The following is a 20,626-nucleotide window of genomic DNA, read 5'->3' as shown; positions in this document are numbered from 1 at the left end:
CGGTCTCTCTCTACCTCAGTCAGTCTCTCTCTCGATCTGTCTCTCTATCTGTCTATCTGTCTCTCTATCTGTCTGTCTGTCTATCTGTCTGTCTCACACAGACACATTGCAGTACATTTCTAACTTATTTCTTCCACATATGATTGCGTCTGCCTTGAGTTGTTTTTGTGTGGGTTTATCTTGTTTTAGTTTTTTCCAAAATCCTCTCCACTGGGATGATCTAATAATAAGCAGACATACTCCAGTGGAATGCAGCTGCCAGTACACTCTCTCTCTCTCTCTCTCTCTCTCTCTCTCTCTCTCTCTCTCTCTCTCTCTCTCTCTCTCTCTGTCTCTCTGTCTCTCTGTCTCTCTGTCTCTCTGTCTCTCTGTCTCTGTCTCTCTGTCTCTCTGTCTCTGTCTGTCTGTCTGTCTGTCTGTCTGTCTGTCTGTCTGTCTGTCTGTCTGTCTCTCTCTCTATCTCTCTATCTCTCTCTACACACAGAGTTGAAGAAGTGTTATTGAATCCCAAACAGCATCTCAGTGTTATTCCATTCTTGAATGCTCCCGTCTGTATTGGAATATTCTCCCCTCTGCATTTCCCATAGGAGACCCTACATGAGCTGTCTACACAATACAATTTTCAGTATCCATTTAACTCTGAGAGTGTAAAAGAAACGAGCCCAAAAACTGGCCCTACGCACTATGTACGTAGATCAGTCCAGAACAGTGTATAAACAGATTGTAAGAATAGAATTGCAAGGTTTTGCAATGGTCTGACACTCTGTGTGTGTGTGTGTGTGTGTGTGTGTGTGTGTGTGTGTGTGTGTGTGTGTGTGTGTGTGTGTGTGTGTGTGTGTGTGTGTGTGTGTGTGTGTGTGTGTGTGTGTGTGTGTGTGTGTGTGTGTGTGTGTGTGTGTGTGTGTGTGTGTGTGTGTGTGTGCGTGCGTGCGTGCGTGCGCGAGTGGGCGTGTGCGTGTGCGTGTGTGTGTGTGTGTGTGTGTGTGTGTGTGTGTGTCTTTGCATGCCCCTGTTTTTCAGTCATGGGTGAAAAAAAAGCAGTTGCTGACACACTGGCAGACCCCCGCAACAAGAAATTCTCAATCCTGACTTGGGCTTGTTCAATTATTCATACTCATACTGCAGCGCTCAGAGGGAGAGAGAGAGAGAGAGAGAGAGAGAGAGAGAGAGAGAGAGAGAGAGAGAGAGAGAGAGAGAAGGGGGGGAGGGGGAGAGAGAGAGAGAGAGAGAGAGAGAGGGGGAGAAGGGGGGAGGGAGAGAGAAGTGGGAAGGGCAAGAGAGGGAGAAGAAGAGATAAAGGTAGGGAGTTGGAGAGCAAATGATAGGAAAGATTAAGCAAAGAAAGCGAGCCAGAGGGATGGAGAGTGGTAGGCAGAGAGATGGAGGGGCAGAGAGATGGAGGGAGGGAGGGAGGGAGGGATGGAGGGAGGGTGCAGAAACATGGGTATTCCCTGAGAAAGGCAGCTTTGTCAGTTGGAGATGGAATATGTATGTGTGTACTGTGTACCCACCGGCTGCATTTTCTTTATTCTGCTCCACTGTGATGTGCTTATCCCGCTGGGCTTAGCTGTGCACACCTTTTTAGTCTCTCTCTCTCTCTCTCTCTCTCTCTCTCTCTCTCTCTCTCTCTCTCTCTCTCTCTCTCTCTCTCTCTCTCTCTCTCTCTCTCCCTCACTCCTCTCTCTCCTCTCATTCCCTTTCACTTTCTCTTTCTGTCTCTCTCCATCTCTCTTTCCTTCACTGCATGGTCTCCCTCTTAATCGCCTCATCTCCTCCTCCCTCCCTCCCTCCCTCCTTCTCTGTCTCTGTCCTTTTATCGGTTCTGTTCCGCCCTCGCCGTCTTCTGGGACGCCCCCTGCCATTAGAACTATGACAACTCAGAGGGAGTGTTACTGTGCCCCCCAGAGGGCTGTGCACTCACCTAAGGTCACGGCTGGTACCAGTGACCTTGACTTTGTGATCATTTCCCTATACAGACAGACCCCTCAGGTTACGTTATGACTTGTAGATAGCCTACACATATGGTGGTCACTGTAAAATGACCAAATCCAGGATCTGTCGTCTGGTCATCCTGTTTTCTCCTTACGTATATACGGTACATATATCCATATATCCTATTTCCTCTCCCTCCTCCCCTCTTGTCTCCTTTCCTACTCCTTGTCTCCTCTCATCTCACTCTTCTCTTCCCTGCACTCTTCTCCTGTGTAGTTTAATACAGCAGACCGGTGTGAGCCTTTTTTAAAATTGTATTTCTTCATGGAAATCATCGACTGCTTCTCATGGGAGGAGATGGGGTGAGGATGAGGCATGAGAGTGAGAAAATAGAAGCGAAAGCGGAGAGAGAAAGAAAGCTTGTGCTATGGTGAAAACAGAATGAAGACAATTCTTCCGTGGTTGGCCCCAAAAAATATATCGTCGCTGTCGGGCAGAAACCAGCTATCTCCACTTTATTTTTTAATTATAACATCAGTGCTATTGAACACCCTTATGTCTGTGTGTGGGTTTTACAAATATTGAACCAATGAAAAGTAATAAAAAGCGCTTCTGACTAAACCTCCTACCTCCATTGGATCCTCAAACTTCTCGGTCAAACCACCTAACTCCGACTTTGGAGATAGTTGTTTTTTCCATCATTGATAAGAATGACAGAATCTCGACATTATTGGTCAAAAACCTCATAACTCCACTTAAGCTGGATTTGGGTAAAGTGGTGATAATATAAGGACATATTCAAGTATCTGACCATTTATAAAGTCACCAACTTTGATAAGGCAAGTTTTTTTTCTTCATTTCCTGAAAAGTTAATATTTTGGACATAGCTGGTTTCTGCTGCCCGGCAGCAGAGATATATGGTGAAAGATATATTTGGTGAAAGAAGTGTGGTGAAAAAAACATCATGAGGCTAAAAAGAGAGTACAAGAGGGGAAGAAGATGAATCCATAGCAGTATGTTAGTAATAGTATGCAGTGCTACTGTATTCTGGAACATGCGTCAATCTAATGCATCATCTTCACATGCTTTTGTATTCAGGGAAGCGTATTTACTGAGCAGGCATGCTTGTTATTCAACATTCAACTTCATGAAACTTTCACTTCCGCTGTCAGACAAATCAAACACACACCTGGGAGGGGAGTTTGCTCTTACTCTCTCTCTGAGGGCCTCTGTACCACTCCACCGGAGTTCTGGTGGTTTTGCATAAAGCCACTTTGATTGTTTTTGAGGGAGAGAAGGGTGTTTTTCATTCACAGCAGCCCCTGCACTAGCCTTTAGGCTACAGCTGCACAATCTACACTCTGGGGCTGCTGACTGAGTCTGATCACAATCCACAGCGATGTTTGCCACAGACACCCTTTTCAACTGGGTCACGACCCATGAGGATGCAGCCTCTCTCACCTTCTCGGGAGTGCGTCCCTCTTCCCATCTGACATGCGGTCGTCATGCGTTGTCATGCATATTTCATGGATAATTGAGTTTGATCACCCAAGGTGGTGGCAGGTTACAGCTAAGCTCATTAATAAATCAAAACAGATAAGAAGTGGCATCATGGGATTTCATATGGCATTGAACCGAGGAACCTTAGCTTTCCAGCTTGGCACTGCATGTCAATAGGCCTACATTGTGTTTTTGTCTCCACCAGGCCGAAGGCATGGTGGAGAGTATGTTTTACCCTCCGTGTGTGTGTCCGTCTCAGCCAAACTAACATTGGTCAAGCTTCACGTGACACGTGACAATATGTGTGTGTGTCCGTCTCAGCCAAGCTAACATTGGTCAAGCTTCACGTGACACGTGACAATATGTAATATAAATAGGTAAGACAGGATTAATCAGGAACAGTACTCACCTGGCGGAGACCTGTGCTCCGAGGAGCACATTTTCTAGTTTGTTTTTGTTTTTTGGGTGGTGTAGCCGCCCCTATAAGTGGGGTTGGGACACCTCATTAGTATTAGTTTCCTGCACTGTGATTGGCCCACTTGGCCCACTTCCCTGTACTGTGATTGGCTGACTCTATTGGCTGACTCTATTCAGCACTGTGATTGGCTAGCGAGACACATGATGACATTAATAACCTATAAATAGGATTATGCACTTCCAAAAATAATTTTTTTTTGGAAGTGAGCTTCCATCACTATGATGACCACTGTGATGACCACACCGCCCACTTCACACTGGGTGTGATTTTTGTACCTTTGTTTAAACTTAATTATACAACAGGTAGTTCCGACGAAGCAATCTCATTGGTTGAAATAGCTAACTAGCCGTGTTTCAAACAAGCATGACAGCGCACCTAATCAAAATATAAAAATCTTAGCCGTCTCGCAGAGCAGAGACGGCTAAGTAGCTAGGCTAGCAATTTGCATGTGAAGTTTGCAGCAGTAGCAGCTAAATCTGGCATTAAAATAATTTGAATTTCTATTGAATATCTTAAATACAACGAGATTGAGCTAACAGTTAAGTTTAGTTTCTCTATGTGTCCATGTTAAACACAAGAAGCAGACATATAAATAAATAAATACATCTTCTGTGCTTTACAGAAAAGCACTTTGAGCTGCATTTCATGTCATGAAAGGTGCTATACAAATAAAGTTTATTATTATTATTATTATTATTATCACTGGCTTGCCAATAATCACGATAACGCACACCCTCTCGTGTAATATTGCTTAATCGATTACCTACATTTAGTATACAAAGGGTGTGCTGCAGGCCTTCTGAAACCTTCTGCATTGTATCATTTCAACCGAAAAATATCGGCATCATATTCATTCCGCATTCATATAAAGGATCTTTTTTGAAGATATGGTGTTTGGATGACATCACCTATTGACACTTCAGGCGCAGTCATCAGGCACACAGCTGGCCATCTGACGTGCCTGTATTCAGTGTCGAGTGGACACAGCTGGGAACAGCTGATCACAACCACCCAGCTGGACCAGGACAGAAATGAGAGCTCTTATATACGAAAGAAACCACATCGAGTGGCTTAAAACTCAGCAGGGATTCAGATCAAACACGCACTTCAAAGGGGGTGCTCCTTCCATTCCGACATCTCACCACTCCGACTAGTGGCTTCCGCGTGCGGTTATGGTTAGGGTTAGGGTTAGGTATAGGGTTCGTCAACGTCGGAAAGGCGACATGTCGGAAAGGAGAAATGCACCCACTTCAAAGGCTTGCATTTCTCAAACAAACAGTTGAAGGGTTTGAATTGTCAACATTGTCAACACTTATTGTGGCGCAACAACATCTTAGAAGCACATGAATATTAAAGAAGGGGTTCTATTGTGGGAAAAACTACCCCACAGAATTAGGTCAATGCAACTGGTGGGGACCAACACCTGAGCTGATTTACCCTTTTGGGGGGCGGGGGGGGGGGGGGGGGGGGGGTTGTTCTGCCTGAACACACCAGCATTGCGGTCAGTGTCATACTGTGCGATACAGTATAGGGCTGGACTGTCAGAGGAGTCTCCTGCTGTGGGCCTCCTCCACCTGGCTCCCACACTTTCTTCCAGGAGCCTCATTATCCAACAACCCTCCATCCTGGAAAAGGCTCTGCTGCTTGTTAAATACCACAGGGTTCATCACACCAATGCCTCTGGGGACGCACTCTCCCAGGGAGAACAGGGGGGAGAGGCCAGGAGGAAGAGTGAGCGTGTGTGTGAAGAGTGAGGTGATGTTTGCACACACAGCAAACTCCTGCGTGTTAATTTAACTGATAGTGTAAGAATGGGGCAGTGGTGTGTTCTACCGTGTTATACGCTATATACGTAGTGTGTTTTCGCAGCCAAGCGTAGCCCTCTACTAACCATTTCATCCATTGAAAACGCGCTGGCGTATCTCCATGCATGTCGTGCAGGGAATGATTATCGTATCCCTCCCAAAAAAAACTAGAACACACCACTGGAATGGGGTACATTTTTACACTATCAGAGTTAAACTGAAGCCTCATGTTTTTACTCAGTAGTACAACGATGTTATTTGCTGAAAAGAACTGCTCTTGAATCAGTTCTTTTCGGCAAGCGTCACCATCGTGCAGTGGTGTATAAATTAAGCTTAACCCTCAGGGTTTCACAGTGCAACACTGTCATACATCAACTGTGAGCCAGGTGCTTGGGCGTCTTTACAAAAACAAGCTGTTGTAGAGGCAGGAATTAGATGAAAAGACCTTGCATTGTTTATGAGGTTGAGGGGGGGAAAACAAATCTTTCAGAGGAGGGTTTCCTTTCATTTTATGGGTTTGACAGAGTACCCCCCAAGCTCTCATTATGGTGCATAGTCATGTTACATGGCGTTGTGTACCCCAGTGTCAACAAGAGGCATGGCTTCTCCTCGAAACCACCGGAATTATTCCTCTCTAACAAGTGCCACCGGGGACAGTTTATGAATTAATGAGATGTTAGAGATGTCATCTCTTTATCCACTCAATCTCACACAAAAAAAAATAAAAAATAATAATCCTCCTCCTCGGAGGTGACACAATGTTGTGCCATGGATCTTGTCTGAAGTGTGTCGATATCAAGTGGCTTCACTCTGGGGGTGTCATTTTACAGCGATGTTGTGATGAGGGCCTTGTATAGCACAAACGTTGAAATCTTTGGTTTGATTTGCTGGGGGGGATGGGGGAGAACCATGCCTCTGCTTTTGATTCCTTCCTAACCTTTGGTCACTCATTTTCATGGCCGGTGGGGATATGTTTTATCTCTGTTTCTGGCCATACATGTATTTCCTTTTGAGAAATGTAGACTGTCTGATATGTTTGATAGATATGTTCAACTACATTAACCCTGGTGTCCCTATTTTAGGCAAATTTTCAAAATGTGTCAAAATGTGTCTTTTTACAAATTGAATACTTGATAATAACTGCTTAATCTTTTGGTGTCTCGCAGAACAATGGAGTAAATTAATGCCACCTGATTCTTGGCATCAAGGCATTTTCTATTCTTAAATCGATTTGAATATGGAGACATAAAATTGCTGTTTATGAAGCGTTTATAAATTAGACCCGATGGCAGATGGTTGTTTAGCGTTTTGTATATATTTATGAGCTCAGTATACAGTATGTTCAAAATCACGTGTGTATGTGGAAGAACAACCTACAGTATACCACACATGATCTGTCTTTGTCTTTGTATTTAAATCAATGACTCAATGTGTACGGAAGGAAGCTCTTGTCTCCCAAGGTCAGTGCATAATGTTTCTGAAGTATTGCATTTCTTAACCAATAGTATTATTATTAGCTGTCTTCTACTGCAGTGTGCATTCAATATATTCAAATCACCAGACTGTTATATCATCAATCTCAAAATACAAAATATGCAAAGCCGCCAATGACATATGAATATTGGTCCTTGGGTTTGACGGATACTGGCATGATTCTTGGAAATGAAAACTGTTTGAAAAGCACTTTTTTTCTGATATGAAAGGTTTGTCTTTTTAAAGTGAAGTAGGGCACCTTCTCATTATCTTGCCAGGTGAGGAGATGTCCTAGAAAATGCTGCTTTGCCAGCAAAATATTATGCAATCATCTGTACCTTGGAATATAATTACAAAATATGTTACCAACTGTGCTGTTTAGAACTTACAGTGAATCATATCCTCTATACTTTAATCATGATGGCGGGGAGGGGGGGGGGGGCTATATAAAGTACAATGATAAAGTATTGTAATGGATTTTAATGATACAGTAACCAGTGTCAGAGTCACTGCAAACATTTCATCATGTAATGTAGTCATTTGAGATTGGATCCATAAGAGATGGCCCCAGGGTTAACCACGTGTTATATTGTTGCTGTCAGGTGGAAACCTTGTAGGCTACTGTATGACCTAAAACTAACCCTAACCTGTGATCCAATGGATCCAATGTTATTCACAAGCTCTTGCTAATACTTTTCATTGGTTAAATATCTTTAAAACCCGCAGACAACTTTCAACCCGGTGTCCCTATGTTGGGCGTGTCATTATAGGCGAAAATATTCAAAAGTATAGCGAAAATAGCAGACTTGTGGAACTGCTGCATATTGATAAGCTAATGTACCTGTGACAACATTTGTTCTCACTGTATATATATATATTTTATATATATATTATTTTTCTTCTCTTACTAAATATATTATTACGTTTAGAATGTTGCACAAGGTTTGGCGTAACAAGTACCAACAACATTTCGCTGCTTGTACTTGTATAGGTTAGTGACAAATAAAAGCTTATTGACTCTTGATTCACTGTCATACGACAAAGCATAAAATAGCATTCAATTGCGAAAGAACGAAACGATTAAATGGAGGTACAAGGTTTCAGCCCGACAGTGACAATACAGTATAAAAGCCCCTGGGATGGTCCCTAGGCTAGGGTTAAATCTATTGAAAGACAAAACAATGCATTTGCTCAAATCCTACTCCTCAGCGACACATTCTAATGTATTTGACGGCTTAGTAGCATTATGCACGCAAGGTATTAGCATTGTAGTAAGGCCCAGTGATTATGATTGCTCCCCATTCATGGCTGTCGTGTGTGTGGTGATGTCAGAGGAGAGGCTGTTTTAATCTGACAGTGGATCAGCTTTCCCAGCGGTAGTCTGAGCCAATATTTGTAGAGTACCTGCAGAACGCTTCTCTCGTTGTTGTTTCTTGTTGTTGTTGTAGTAGGTCAGGGGTGAACAACCATCACTTTTTATATAATCATGATTGTTAAGCAGGATGCACATATAAACAAAACGTTTTGTGTACTGTGTGTTATTTCAAGATAACTGTGCTTTTGACTGTGTTTGTTAGGATGACGTAATGGTTGAATGCTGCCTATGGTGTGGAAGAATTGCAATTAGCTGTTTTCAGCTGGTAAAGGGACATTCCTTATCTTTGGAGTCAAATCAGTTATGTGCCACCGTCACCCAAAAAGGTCTCCACATTTTTCTGTTGCTAAGTAAAAAGTACTGTATATTGTGTATGTCATTTGCTAGTCTGAGGTCTGGGTCAGCCGTACTGCAGGCCCCCCATCACCTAAGAAAGTGTGCTTCAAAGTCAACAACGACCATGCCTTGATATCACGACTATTGCTCCTGGACTTTAAGGTTTTTTATTAAATATAGACTTGTTCATCAAGAGAACTGCATCCTTCTTACAAAACCACCTAAACAGATGTCTATTGTTTGCAGCTTTACTGAAACATGATGCAGCCTACCTGAACTGTACAAACCACTATGGGTTTCATTTGTCAACTTGTCCCTGGAAGAAATGCATATCCTATATATGCATGGCTATACCATCCGATGCAAGTGTGAGTGCGCCAGAAAACCCGACTATAAAAGGATGTTCAACTCTGAGTTAAATTAACATCAGGTTTTTACTGTGTAATATCACTGTAGCAAATATCATGTGAAGTGAACCATCGGTACATGCGAACATGTATGCTATTGACCATATTCACCCGCTGGCCATTTTGGTCCTCTCATCAGGATGACTTAAAATTCTAATGATTAGGAAAGAAATGTTAGTTGAGGTTGCCTCTCCTTGAACGTGATGACTCAAATGAGAGACGTGACTAGGCATTTTCCTCTCCTGACAACCACCCTTCCATGAACACAGGCAATGCATTTCACACCAGCACCTAAAACACATCACCAAGTGGGTTATCATCTGCATTCAGCAAGAAAGATAAATCTGCCCCCACCCACCGCTCCCCACCCACACACACACACCTCTTCATTTCTTTGCTTCTGTGCCCAAATGACCTTCAGGGCCTTCATACGTTTTAGTTATCTAGCAATTATCCCCTTTTGACCATTTGGCATGATACGAATTCTGATTAGCAATTGTTTCGCTGCAATCTCTGCTCTCGCTCTTTCTCATCTTCCCTCGCTCCTCTTGCTTTATCATACCTTTTGACACACCACCAAAGTCAGGAATGCTCAACCATAACATTTAGTATCACAATTTTATTACAAAAATTAAACTTTTCAACTTTCCTTTTTGCCATGCTTGGAGCATATAACAATACAGTAAAAAACCCAGACCCAAAGAAGATCATAAAGCAGACTCCAACAATGCTTTCACAGCACTCTGTCATTCATGCTGTTACTATACAGATACTGTAACATTCCTAATACATTGTACGAACGCCTGCCAAAACACATCATGTCAGATAACAAACCAAACAAATTAGTAACATTTACCAGAAGAACGAGAAACTCAGTTCCACCCGCCCAGAAAACATGAACCAATACATTTAAATTTGCAACTTAAGAACATGAATGAATGTGCAGAATATTTGTACCAGCCCAAGGCACCCAGGCTTTGTAGCATGTTGGCAAGTAACGACATTCTTACAGAAACACTTGAAGCGAACAATTACAAACTGACTTGTACCACAGTCTGACTTTGCAGTGTCCTTCAACATATAGCCTCCTCTTCTGGCTTTCTCTTCGTCAGTCACAGTGCAAGATCCGGAAGGGTGGGGGAGAGAGGGAAAGGTCTGGGAGCTGTACCGCGTCAAACATCACTTTACGGCGCCAAACACTGACAAGAATTGGATGGACAGCCTAATCTCTCACTCTCAAAAGGGGAAGAGAGAGAGTGGTCATGTAATTCCTCACTTAGGTTGTGAATTGTCCAACACAAGGAACACATTGCCCAGCTGCCAGTCCAAGACAAAATAAGCTAAATGAAAAGCTCAGGTGTGCTTTCAACGAAACCTCCAAGAAGAAAGAAAGAGAAACAGATAACACTTTGCCACTGAGGTTTCCATGACGAATGTGATTTTTTCCCCTCAAGATGAAAACTTTTATGCTGCCCACAAATATCTAAGTAGGTGTGAATAGAAATCCCGGATTTAAGCTTATCGACAAATAAAGATCAAATTGTCTCTAACAAATGTCAAATGAAGACAGGAATGACAAAAGCTCAGAAATAGGTTGAGGCCTTTCACAAATGGCAAAATGCAGTTCAGTTGAGGGAACGACAAGGCTCAAATGTCCATTTGGTCGCTCCACCAAATACTTCGACGTTGGCCTCCGTCCAAGAGAACACGTTGCCAGCTTGCGCCTTGCTGTTGCAGGTTGCCAAGTTGTAGATCTCCCCTATTGAAAGCTTCCTATCCCAGATATTCAAGTTTGCCAACTCACCAACAAACGCTTGTGTGGCATCAAACCCCCCTCCAATGGTGTCCTGTGAAATAAGACAGCTCGTCAGTTATTTTAATTTGGTCTTGGCACAGTACAACAAAGGCTTGAATTGGTGGATGTAGTAGTAGAAGTCGGGAATGGGTGGGGGGAACATAGTGAGTTGCTGTCTATAAAAACAATTCTGTAAAGTTTTACTTTCTATAATTTAACAGGACCATTACTCCATCACTTTAATGGTTTAACGTCTCTGCCGGTAATCCCATGAGTGTTGTTTTTGCTCTCCCCAGAAATTACTTTCTCTTTGAAATATCTGGGAAAGTGTGTCTCCACCAAAATCTTGGGTTTTTCTGTATACGATTCCAATGGGATTTCTATTGATGGTCTGATATAACTGGCACTAATTATATTGGTAGGCCTTATCTATCAATGTCTGAATAGTCCCATTACATGAATATTCCTGCCTTTGATCTTTGCTGCAATGACACTCTGGTATTTACAAAATAAAAATCATAATTTGTTCAGCCTTGTTTCTCAGTTTGTGTGAAATTAAACTCAGCCGCACACAGAGGAGGATTAAAGACAATCAAAAATACATTTGTCAACTGCTCCCTTCACCTGCCAACACCCCTAAATTTAGCAGGAGACTCCTTCGCTTCTGAATTGTAATATCTCCTGAAAATATGGGTGTTACACATCCCACTGATATGCAGCCAGGGCCAAATGTTAATACTAAGTCAGTGAATATTAAGTCAGTGAATACTCAGTCAGTGAATACTCAGTCAGTGAATACTAAGTGAATAGTCAGAGAATACTAAGTGAATACTAAGTCAGTGCATACTAAGTGAATAGTAAGTCAGTGAATACTAAGTGAATAGTCAGAGAATAGTAAGTCAGTGCATACTAAGTGAATAGTAAGTCAGTGAATACTAAGTGAATAGTCAGAGAATAGTAAGTCAGTGCATACTAAGTGAATAGTAAGTCAGTGAATACTAAGTGAATAGTAAGTCAGTGAATACTAAGTGAATAGTAAGTCAGTGAATACTAAGTGCCTAGTAAGTCAGTGAATACTCGTCAGTGAATACTAACTCTAATAATTTTTATCCCACAATTTTGTAACCCATATTTTTTCACCCAGTGCCAATTGCCTATGTAATCCTGGGCGCTACTCTCCCTCTGCCAGCCTAGGGAGAGCCCAAGCTGAAGCTCATGCCTCCTTCAATGCATGAGGAGCAAGCAGGCCGCTTCTTATCACCTGACAGGGGGGAGGTTCCCTGGTTAGACGTAGCGCGTGGAAGGAACACGTTATTCCAACCAGTTCCTTTCCCCTCCATCAGGTGCCCTGGCTGACCAGGGGGAGGCAGTATAGTGACCAGGATTACTGCATGTTTTTGTGAGGGTATTAACTACCCTAGGAGACACGGGGAGAACATACAAACTCCACACAGAAAGGCCCTTTCACCAACCCCACCTAGGGTATGGGCACTGATGACGCGGAGGAGAGAACACGCCCCCAGCGCCCACAGCGTCCCCGGCGGGAATTGAACCCAGGACCTTCTAGCTGTGAGGCGACAGCGCTACCGACTGTGCCACCGTGCCCCTCGTCGTCAGTGAATACTAAGTGCATAGTAAGTCAGTGAATACTAAGTGAACATTACGTCAGCCGCCCCACCAGAAAATGTTAGAAAGTATCTGGCTTCCTTACCTGCTCTTGTCCTAAAACCAGCACTCCCTGTGGTTTGATTGGGTGGTATGGTGCCAAGTTCTCTCCGTTTCCCCGCATCACTCCATCCTGGAAGGCCTCCCACATCCCGTCACGTGTGGTCCAGGTGATACAAATATGATGCCATTTGCCATCATTGATAATGAATGGCAACTTTGCAACCTGCAACAGTGGCAAATTACAGTTAATCTGAAACTCATTGACATTAATGTATTCATCAAATCAAAATTTAGCGGCAACTTGGGCAATTATGTATGAACTCGATTCCTTATTTTAGGCTACTCAAATGACCAAACTGCTGCATCATCAAATGTAATAAAAATGTCTATATTCAGAAGTAAGACTGCCATTACCTTGTCATTGATGAGAATTTCCATGGGATTGTTCCCCCATTCGATCAGTACAAGTTCGTTGGCCTGGCCTGGGACAGCGTAGGAGAAAGGTGTCCCCACCCCGGGCGACGCGTTGGACTTGATCCACAGACACACGGTGAAGGAGTACATCTCAGGGAGGGTCCTCTTGGCTTTGGCATACATGTAGTTGGTTCTCAGGGGGAAGGTTAGCTGGAACTTGTCCATTGGTCTGTTGGTGTCTTTGCCTGCAGATAAGATCATGTTCAGTCCATCTCAGAGATTCAGTGTAAACAGCTCTGAAGATTTTTTTCTTTTTCTTTACCCCATTAGACCAGGCTTTGGGAAATAGTATATTTATTACGTTTACTTGTGGCATGGCCATCACACAGACATGGTCTTGGGAAATTAGAGGAGGAATGCATGTGTGCTCTTAAATGCACATACACACACGCACATAAGCATGCATGCATGCACGCAGGCATGCACACACCTTTCACATAGACACTAAATATGTCTCTATACACTATTCAATTACATTTCTGCCTTTGACTCTATACTGTATATCTCTGTGACATACTGTATAGACATGTGTGCATGCTCATGCATAGCTCCTGAATTCCCATGATGCTGAAGACCATGTCACAACAGGCATATTGCCCGCGCATGCACACACACACACACACACACACACACACACACACACACACACACACACACACACACACACACACACACACACACACACACACATACACACACACACACACACACCACACACGCACACACACACACACACACACACACACACACACACACACACACACACACACACACACACACACACACACACACACATGAACACACACGTTGCTCCATTGTTTCTTAATAGACCTTCAGGGAGCTGAACAAGACTGCAACCTTGATCGATGTTCTACAACGCACCTCTCTGTGTGAATTACTGCTGGACACGGGGCGCTCAATGTTAAACCAAGCACCTAAAGTTTCTCAGCTATGCACGTAAATTATGTTTCCCATTTTATGGCATGACATAATTTAGGCTAATTAAATTACAGCCAAAACTAAAAATGTCAACGCACAAGTGATAATCGGGATTTCATTGAGTTATGCAAAGCACTGCAGCTCTCTCTCTCTCTCTCTCTCTCTCTCTCTCTCTCTCTCTCTCTCTCTCTCTCTCTCTCTCTCTCAAGTGTGTGCGCACCGCGAAGGCTGCGGCATTGTGAACATGTGCAGCCAGTTACATGAGTAAATAAAGCCAGGCGAGAGTCAAGTCATCTTGCCTAATAAAGCCCCCGTATTATAGCTTTAAGTGGCCAGTTAAATGAGCTGCCTATTAGGTCCCTGTTTAAGCTGAATGTTGTGGAGTTTAAAGTCCATTCTCATGTCTTGATTTTTCTATATGAATCATTCTGAACGCACCTTTCTCGAGGTCCGTTATCCGATGATGCATAGAAGTCAGCGTGGATTCCACTCTGTTCCGCTGGTCCGTGTCGTTCCTCTGGCCCGGTTTAGTGTCCTCTATAGTGTTGACCCGGGACAAGACCTGCTTCTCCATATCATCGATTTTGTTTTGTAGGAGATCTTTCAGGCTAGTTGCTTGCACAGTAGTGTTACCTCGGCTGTATTGCTGAATGGGACAGAGGGAATTCGGTTAAAGGATGGGGAAATTGGTTGTATTCGATTGTATTATTTTTAATCAAACGCTTAAATTGTTTTCTTGTGTTGGCTCGTTTTTGCATTAGTTGGTCTGCTTATTTGTTGAGTTGTGTTCGGCGTCACATGGTTTATTTAGCTTTCTAAAGACAAAGCATTTGACCTCGGTGGCATGCCATGCACAGAGATGACAAAGTACTGCACATGATGGGCAGAATACTGAACAGAATACTGCACATACTGGACAGAATAGAGCTATACCGTAATAAGATCCTAATTCAACCAACTTTATACATACAGTAAGAAATGCAAGTGTTTGACGACCTGATCATTAAACCCCTTGCTCTCCTACCTCGAGATTCTCCAGCCTCTGCTTGAGGGTTTGTAAAGTCAGCCCCAGTTGGGCCAGCGTGTCCGACGGACCGCGAGAAACATCCCCCATAGTATTTTTCACACCCGGCCGCCTGCCGCCCGGTCCCGCCTCGGGCAGGCTCTGGCTCTCACACCGGCTCAACTTGGACGTTAGTTCCCTGATTGTTTCCTTTTGGTTCATAATGGTCTCCTTTTGCTGTAGCACGGTTTCCCTCAGCTGCATGACCGTGGTTTTCAGGTCCTCCGCCGGACCGCTATTCTGCATCGTTGCGGAGCACAGGTCCATATCCTTGGGCACCGACGTGCAAATAAACTGGGTCTGTCCAAAGTCTTGAGCAGTCCCTTCCACGACCAGGCAGGAAAGTAAAAAAAGTTTCCAAGACATTCTGTCCATCGTGGCTCCAGCCATGTTTGACGTCGTGAGTGGAGTTTGTGGTCGCTGTGAGTGCGGGCGAGTTCAGCACCACGGAGCTGTCCACTGATGCTGCGTGAATTCAGCACCACGGAGCTGTCCACTGATGCTGTGTGAATTCAGCACCACGGAGCTGTCCACTGATGCTGTGTGAATTCAGCACCACGGAGCTGTCCACTGATGCTGCGTGAATTCAGCACCACGGAGCTGTCCACCGACGCTGTGAAGAGTGAGCACCACGGAGCTACACCATGCACGGAGCTGTCCACTGTTAGGATACTGTGAGACTTTGCCGTCGCTCATCCCAGTTTTTATAGCAGAGACAGCCCCGCGCACGTTCACTGCATCACAGTGGGGAGGCGGCAGTGGGTTTTGCTTAAGTGTCCAGCCCCTTATTTAAGGTGGACCGTGAATTGGCAGATGGCCAATATGGAATTCCCTTTCTAAAAAAAGAGAAGTTAAAGACTAATGTACACTCTAAACTTCAGTGCAATATGTGTTGTTGATAGTCCTATAGATTGGCTGCAACTGGAGTGAAATTTGTTTTGATCAACTCACTAGAGATGACTCCAACGATGCCTCTTCATCTGGTCGCTGAAAATGTTTGTATTCATAACATAAACATAAAGTATTAAGCCCAGTAAGTATTTAGTTTCACTTTTTCTACGCTTTAAATGCTTGTACATTGTAAATATGCGAGTGTAAGCCATACAATAGGCTATGTGAAGTGAACTTACAAGGCAGACCTTAAAAGGAAGCAATTGTGGCGGCATTCCTGTCCCACAGTCAGACTCTCTCTCTCTCTCTCTCTCTCTCTCTCTCTCTCTCTCTCTCTCTCTCTCTCTCTCTCTCTCTCTCTCTCTCTCTCTCTCTCTCTCTCTCTCTCTCTCTCTCTCTCTCTGTCCCCCAGTTTCAATCTGTAAAATACTATAAAATATCACTGCCCCCCATCATTGTCTGGTGAACCGATCCATTCCATTTACTGTACCGTGAAATGTCCATGACGGACGGTCCATGTGACGACAAGCTTACAAGTTTCCACATTTCTGAATTAGCATGCATTATGCATGTCCCATATGAATAGAATTATTTAGCCGTAGTGATATATTTTGTTTTCTTACATTTCTAACATTTCGGGTTTAAATGCTTTAAATCCTGCTTCCTCCATGCTTTACTGTATGTAGGCCTACAGTATAGTTTTTTTTTGTGGAACACATTTCAAACACTGATTTAATGAGAGCAACCACATTTTAAAGCCTCTGGGTTTAGCTTTTGTCTCGTCTGACGTGTCTCCGCAGCTTGGGGAACAAAAATGGTTGTGTAGACTGTCATTATGCTGAACCTCGCCATACGCTACAGGAATATGTAATGTTTTGAAATAATTGAACAGGCTGTTATGTAACTATTCCCCAGGCTGTTACATTAATATTTACAAGGTATACAGCCAGAGAAGCGCGGCATGCAGCAACAGTTAGTATGGATGATGTTGGAAATATTATATCACCTTCATTCGTATAACAGTATATCAGTATAGCCTATAGGCTATTACTGTAGGCCAGTGGAATGTATAAGTAACTATAAATTACAGGTTATAGAGCTGTTTCTGTTTAGCCTGCTCTTAGATCTGCTTTAAAGTTGCCCAGTAGGCTATACAGCATGTGCGTAAATCTGCATTACAGTAAAAACACGTGGTATTGGAAACAAGTCTGCAATCTAAGCGCTTTCCCCTAACCCCGTAATTTTTCTTTTTCTCTCGCATTTCAAGACGTTTATTAGGCTCGTGCAGGACTTGGTGGAGCTGGCCGCTGGCTAAAATAAGAGAAAATGGACCCATCAGTCCATTTTAATTTGTTGAATTATCGATCGCACGCGTTGTAATCAGCTAGATGCCACGCTGAGGGCGAGGAACACACGAGATAACAAATAGTTAATGGCAAAGTCTAATTGCTGGCCTGAGACATACATGTAACAAATTATCCCTGTATCTCAGCACATGCACAAATTCAATTATTTCCATTAGTTTGCACAGAAGCCTCACAGATCATCAAGTAATGGTTCATTAACCCGCCCCCCGCACCCCCCCCCCCCCCATTATCTATGAATAATATAATGTTAGTTTATCATAGGAAAGCAAATAATCCCTCGTTCAGATATACTGTAGGCTACAGTATTTTAAATGGTAAATTCAAACTGTATACCCACAGCCCACCACTTCTACACAGCAACACCTACACTATACAGTAGACAGCTTGCCATATTAAGTATATCTTATCAATATTCATCTCCTAGCTACTGCATAAAAAAAGCCAGCAGCACCATATGTTCAGCCCCATGCTTTCCTCTCTTTTACACCATGTGTTTCTCACAGTATTCTGTTGAGGGAAACTGCACTAAATGCCAATCAATAGTTGCCATTCTTAAGCATGCTGCAGGATGTTTCCAAGTAACACGCTCTGTTCTCGGGAACTTAAAAAATGCAGTGTCTGTCTTGGAGACATGTCACAGATGCAGCCACACAGAAAGGTGTACCATGATGCAAGGAGTGTCTTAAAAAGATGGCTACCCTCATGGGAATTCTTCTACCTTTAAAAAGCCTGAACTTCTTCACATTCTTGAACACCACAGTTCTCAGAGTCAAACAGATTCAAAATTATTATTTTTCTAAATTTTTCCCCAAGATATTTCAAGATACATTTTACACCGTGGCAAGTATTGTACAATTTTTAGGTATTTTTTACTTTTGTGAAGTATTTCCAATTTTCTGTTCTTTTATTTCTACTCCACAACATCTCAGTGGCAAATATTGTACTTTTACTCCACTACAATTATTTGAAAACTTAGTAGGCTAACTAGTTACTTTGTCGTTTTGTTTTATTATTACAAAACAATGCAACACATTGTGAGCTTGTAGATCTGCTATTTTCAAAAGATCTTTATACTTTTATACATTTGAAAACTTAAATAAGGAAATAGGACATTCTGCATAATGAGTATACTTTCTAATGTTGGTACTTTAAATACATTTTGATGCCAATACTTTTGTACTTTTACTCAAGTAAATGTTTAATTCTGGACTTGTAACAGAGTAGGCCTATTTCTACATTGCAGAATTGATACTTTTTTATTAATTAAAAAAATGTAGTAGCCTACTTTTACCACCCCTGTCTAACGCTGTGGTGTGTATGTCCCTTGAGTAGACCATCTGTCTGCCCCAAGGAAAGTAGACCAATCTCAGTGAACTACACAACTCAGCTGTTAGCATAACAGTTATTTAACATTCCCAGCCAGAAGAAAAGCCTGGAAAACAATTACAGCCAAAAGTGTCAAGGGCAGGACATCCATATGTACTTCCCCTGGAAACATTCCCCCCCCCCCCCCCTGACCAATCACAAAACAGTTTTCATGACCTGGGAATGTACTGTAAACAGATCTGCTCAGCAAGTTCTAACTTCCTTTAGGGATTTAGGACGGTACTTCTTGTAGGCTACTTGCTAGCCACAGATTTCACAGGGAAGCCTGCTGTTATTAGACACTGTCTTGTTTTATTTACAAATACACAGAAACTTGGATGATGCTCTACACACACCACTGCTCAGAGCACAAGGTCGGGGCAGTATCAATGCAGTTTGCTTCAGCCAACATTCATTCTAGCCGAGCTGGACTCCCGGGGGTCTGTGTGGGAAAAGGGCTGCGATCCATAATGATCAGTCTCTCAGGCTCACTGAATAATGCAAGGCTTTATAATAGAACCCACTCTCTGATGGCAGAGATAGATAAGGACCATTTCACACACTGGCAGAGCTCTACTTGCTTATTTATCCAGCATCCGCAGTAGCAGGACGGGGAGGAGGGAGGGGGCTATGAAACTCAGACTACAGCGCAAACACAGCAAGAAAACAAGAGGCATGCTATTGAGGGCAGCAGCTGAATGTAGATTACATTATATTTGGGGTGAGCTAAATAAAATACTGTATAGAGCTACTACACTACACTAATATCAGTACTATGCACAGAAAATCAAGTACAGAGTAGGATCTATTTATGATCTGTCCTTGGGTTCTCAGTCTCCACATATGGGTCCTCACTTATGTTCACTATAGGATGGTATCATGGTACCATTTCTATCTACTTGCTCAAGATATCCACAGCCTGTGTCTCAGACTCATGTTGATGGAAATGGTAGGCTACACCATCCTGTAGTGGCCATTAGTGAGCACTGGTATATGGAGATATGGTTGAAAAAAGTGCCCCTTTAAAATGGATTTTTAGTAACCATTGGGCATGTTAATAAAACACAGCATTGGTTTCAAATAGTCACTTCCTATAGCTGAGTGTTCAGATTTATATATATATATATTTAAAATAAAACATGTACCGCATTGCACCACGATACGTTGTGAGCTTGTTATTTTCAAATATATTTAGATTTGTGGTTAAGTGGTTAATATGCACACATTGTTTGGCCTGCTCATGATGCTCAAAATAAGTGAGATTGTCTAATATACACACACTATATCTGTGCACTTCTCATTGCATCGCATTAGTCCTCCTGGCAGGCAAGTGAAGCTGAAGTCTATCAGAACATTGTGATGGTTTCAGGTTGTACCTTCCCCTGTCCCTCCTGCATTGTTATCTCCCTTCCCATCATGCCACACAGGGTGGAATATAAAGAGACAGCCAGGCAAGAGCTGTCCCACCGGATATCAGCACCAGTGCCTTATCTGACAGAGTGGTACCCGGTGTGTGTAAACCCATGGGAGATGGCTTGGAAGAATGGAGTTTAAAGGACTAACAGAGTCAATACAGGACACATCATTGTCTGTTCACAGCCTCGGCCATACAGTATGTTATAGACCATTTCCCCGTTAATGGCTCTATTTTTTTTTACAATGCATTTGTTCACACTTTGTACAAAGTTATCAAAATTCTAATGAACTTCATTTAATAATTAAATCAACAATGGCCAAATGTAATTGGACTGTCGATAA

At 42.9% G+C, this 20,626-nt stretch overlaps 1 protein-coding gene across 1 annotated transcript; it reads right to left on the bottom strand.

The window, feature by feature from the left end:
* Positions 1–10,251: 10,251 nt before the first annotated feature.
* On the bottom strand, positions 10,252–15,840 carry LOC308075545 (neuronal pentraxin-1-like). The gene is made up of 5 exons (XM_080415491.1): positions 15,207–15,840; positions 14,621–14,828; positions 13,184–13,428; positions 12,813–12,992; positions 10,252–11,153 (listed from the first exon to the last, which is right to left on the bottom strand). The coding sequence occupies exons 1-5, from the start codon at positions 15,633–15,635 to the stop codon at positions 10,932–10,934; spliced, it is 1,284 nt and encodes a 427-aa protein (XP_080271617.1). The 5' UTR covers positions 15,636–15,840; the 3' UTR covers positions 10,252–10,931.
* Between the last annotated feature and the right edge of the window lie 4,786 nt (positions 15,841–20,626).

This window comes from Gymnoscopelus braueri (genome assembly GCF_963280865.1).
Source record: "Gymnoscopelus braueri genome assembly, chromosome: 2".
Taxonomy (NCBI): Eukaryota; Metazoa; Chordata; class Actinopteri; order Myctophiformes; family Myctophidae; genus Gymnoscopelus; species Gymnoscopelus braueri.
Note: the sequence above shows the minus strand (reverse complement) of the source record. Positions and strands in the feature narration are given on the sequence as shown.

Coding starts and splice junctions, on each gene's coding strand:
- LOC308075545 (XM_080415491.1), bottom strand. CDS start 15,635: ATGGCTGGAGCCACGATGGACAGAATGTCTTGGAAACTTTTTTTACTT. Junction 13,429..14,620: donor GATAACGGACCTCGAGAAAG/GTGCGTTCAGAA, acceptor TCTTATCTGCAG/GCAAAGACACCAACAGACCA. Junction 11,154..12,812: donor TGGTTTTAGGACAAGAGCAG/GTAAGGAAGCCA, acceptor CTTATTTCACAG/GACACCATTGGAGGGGGGTT.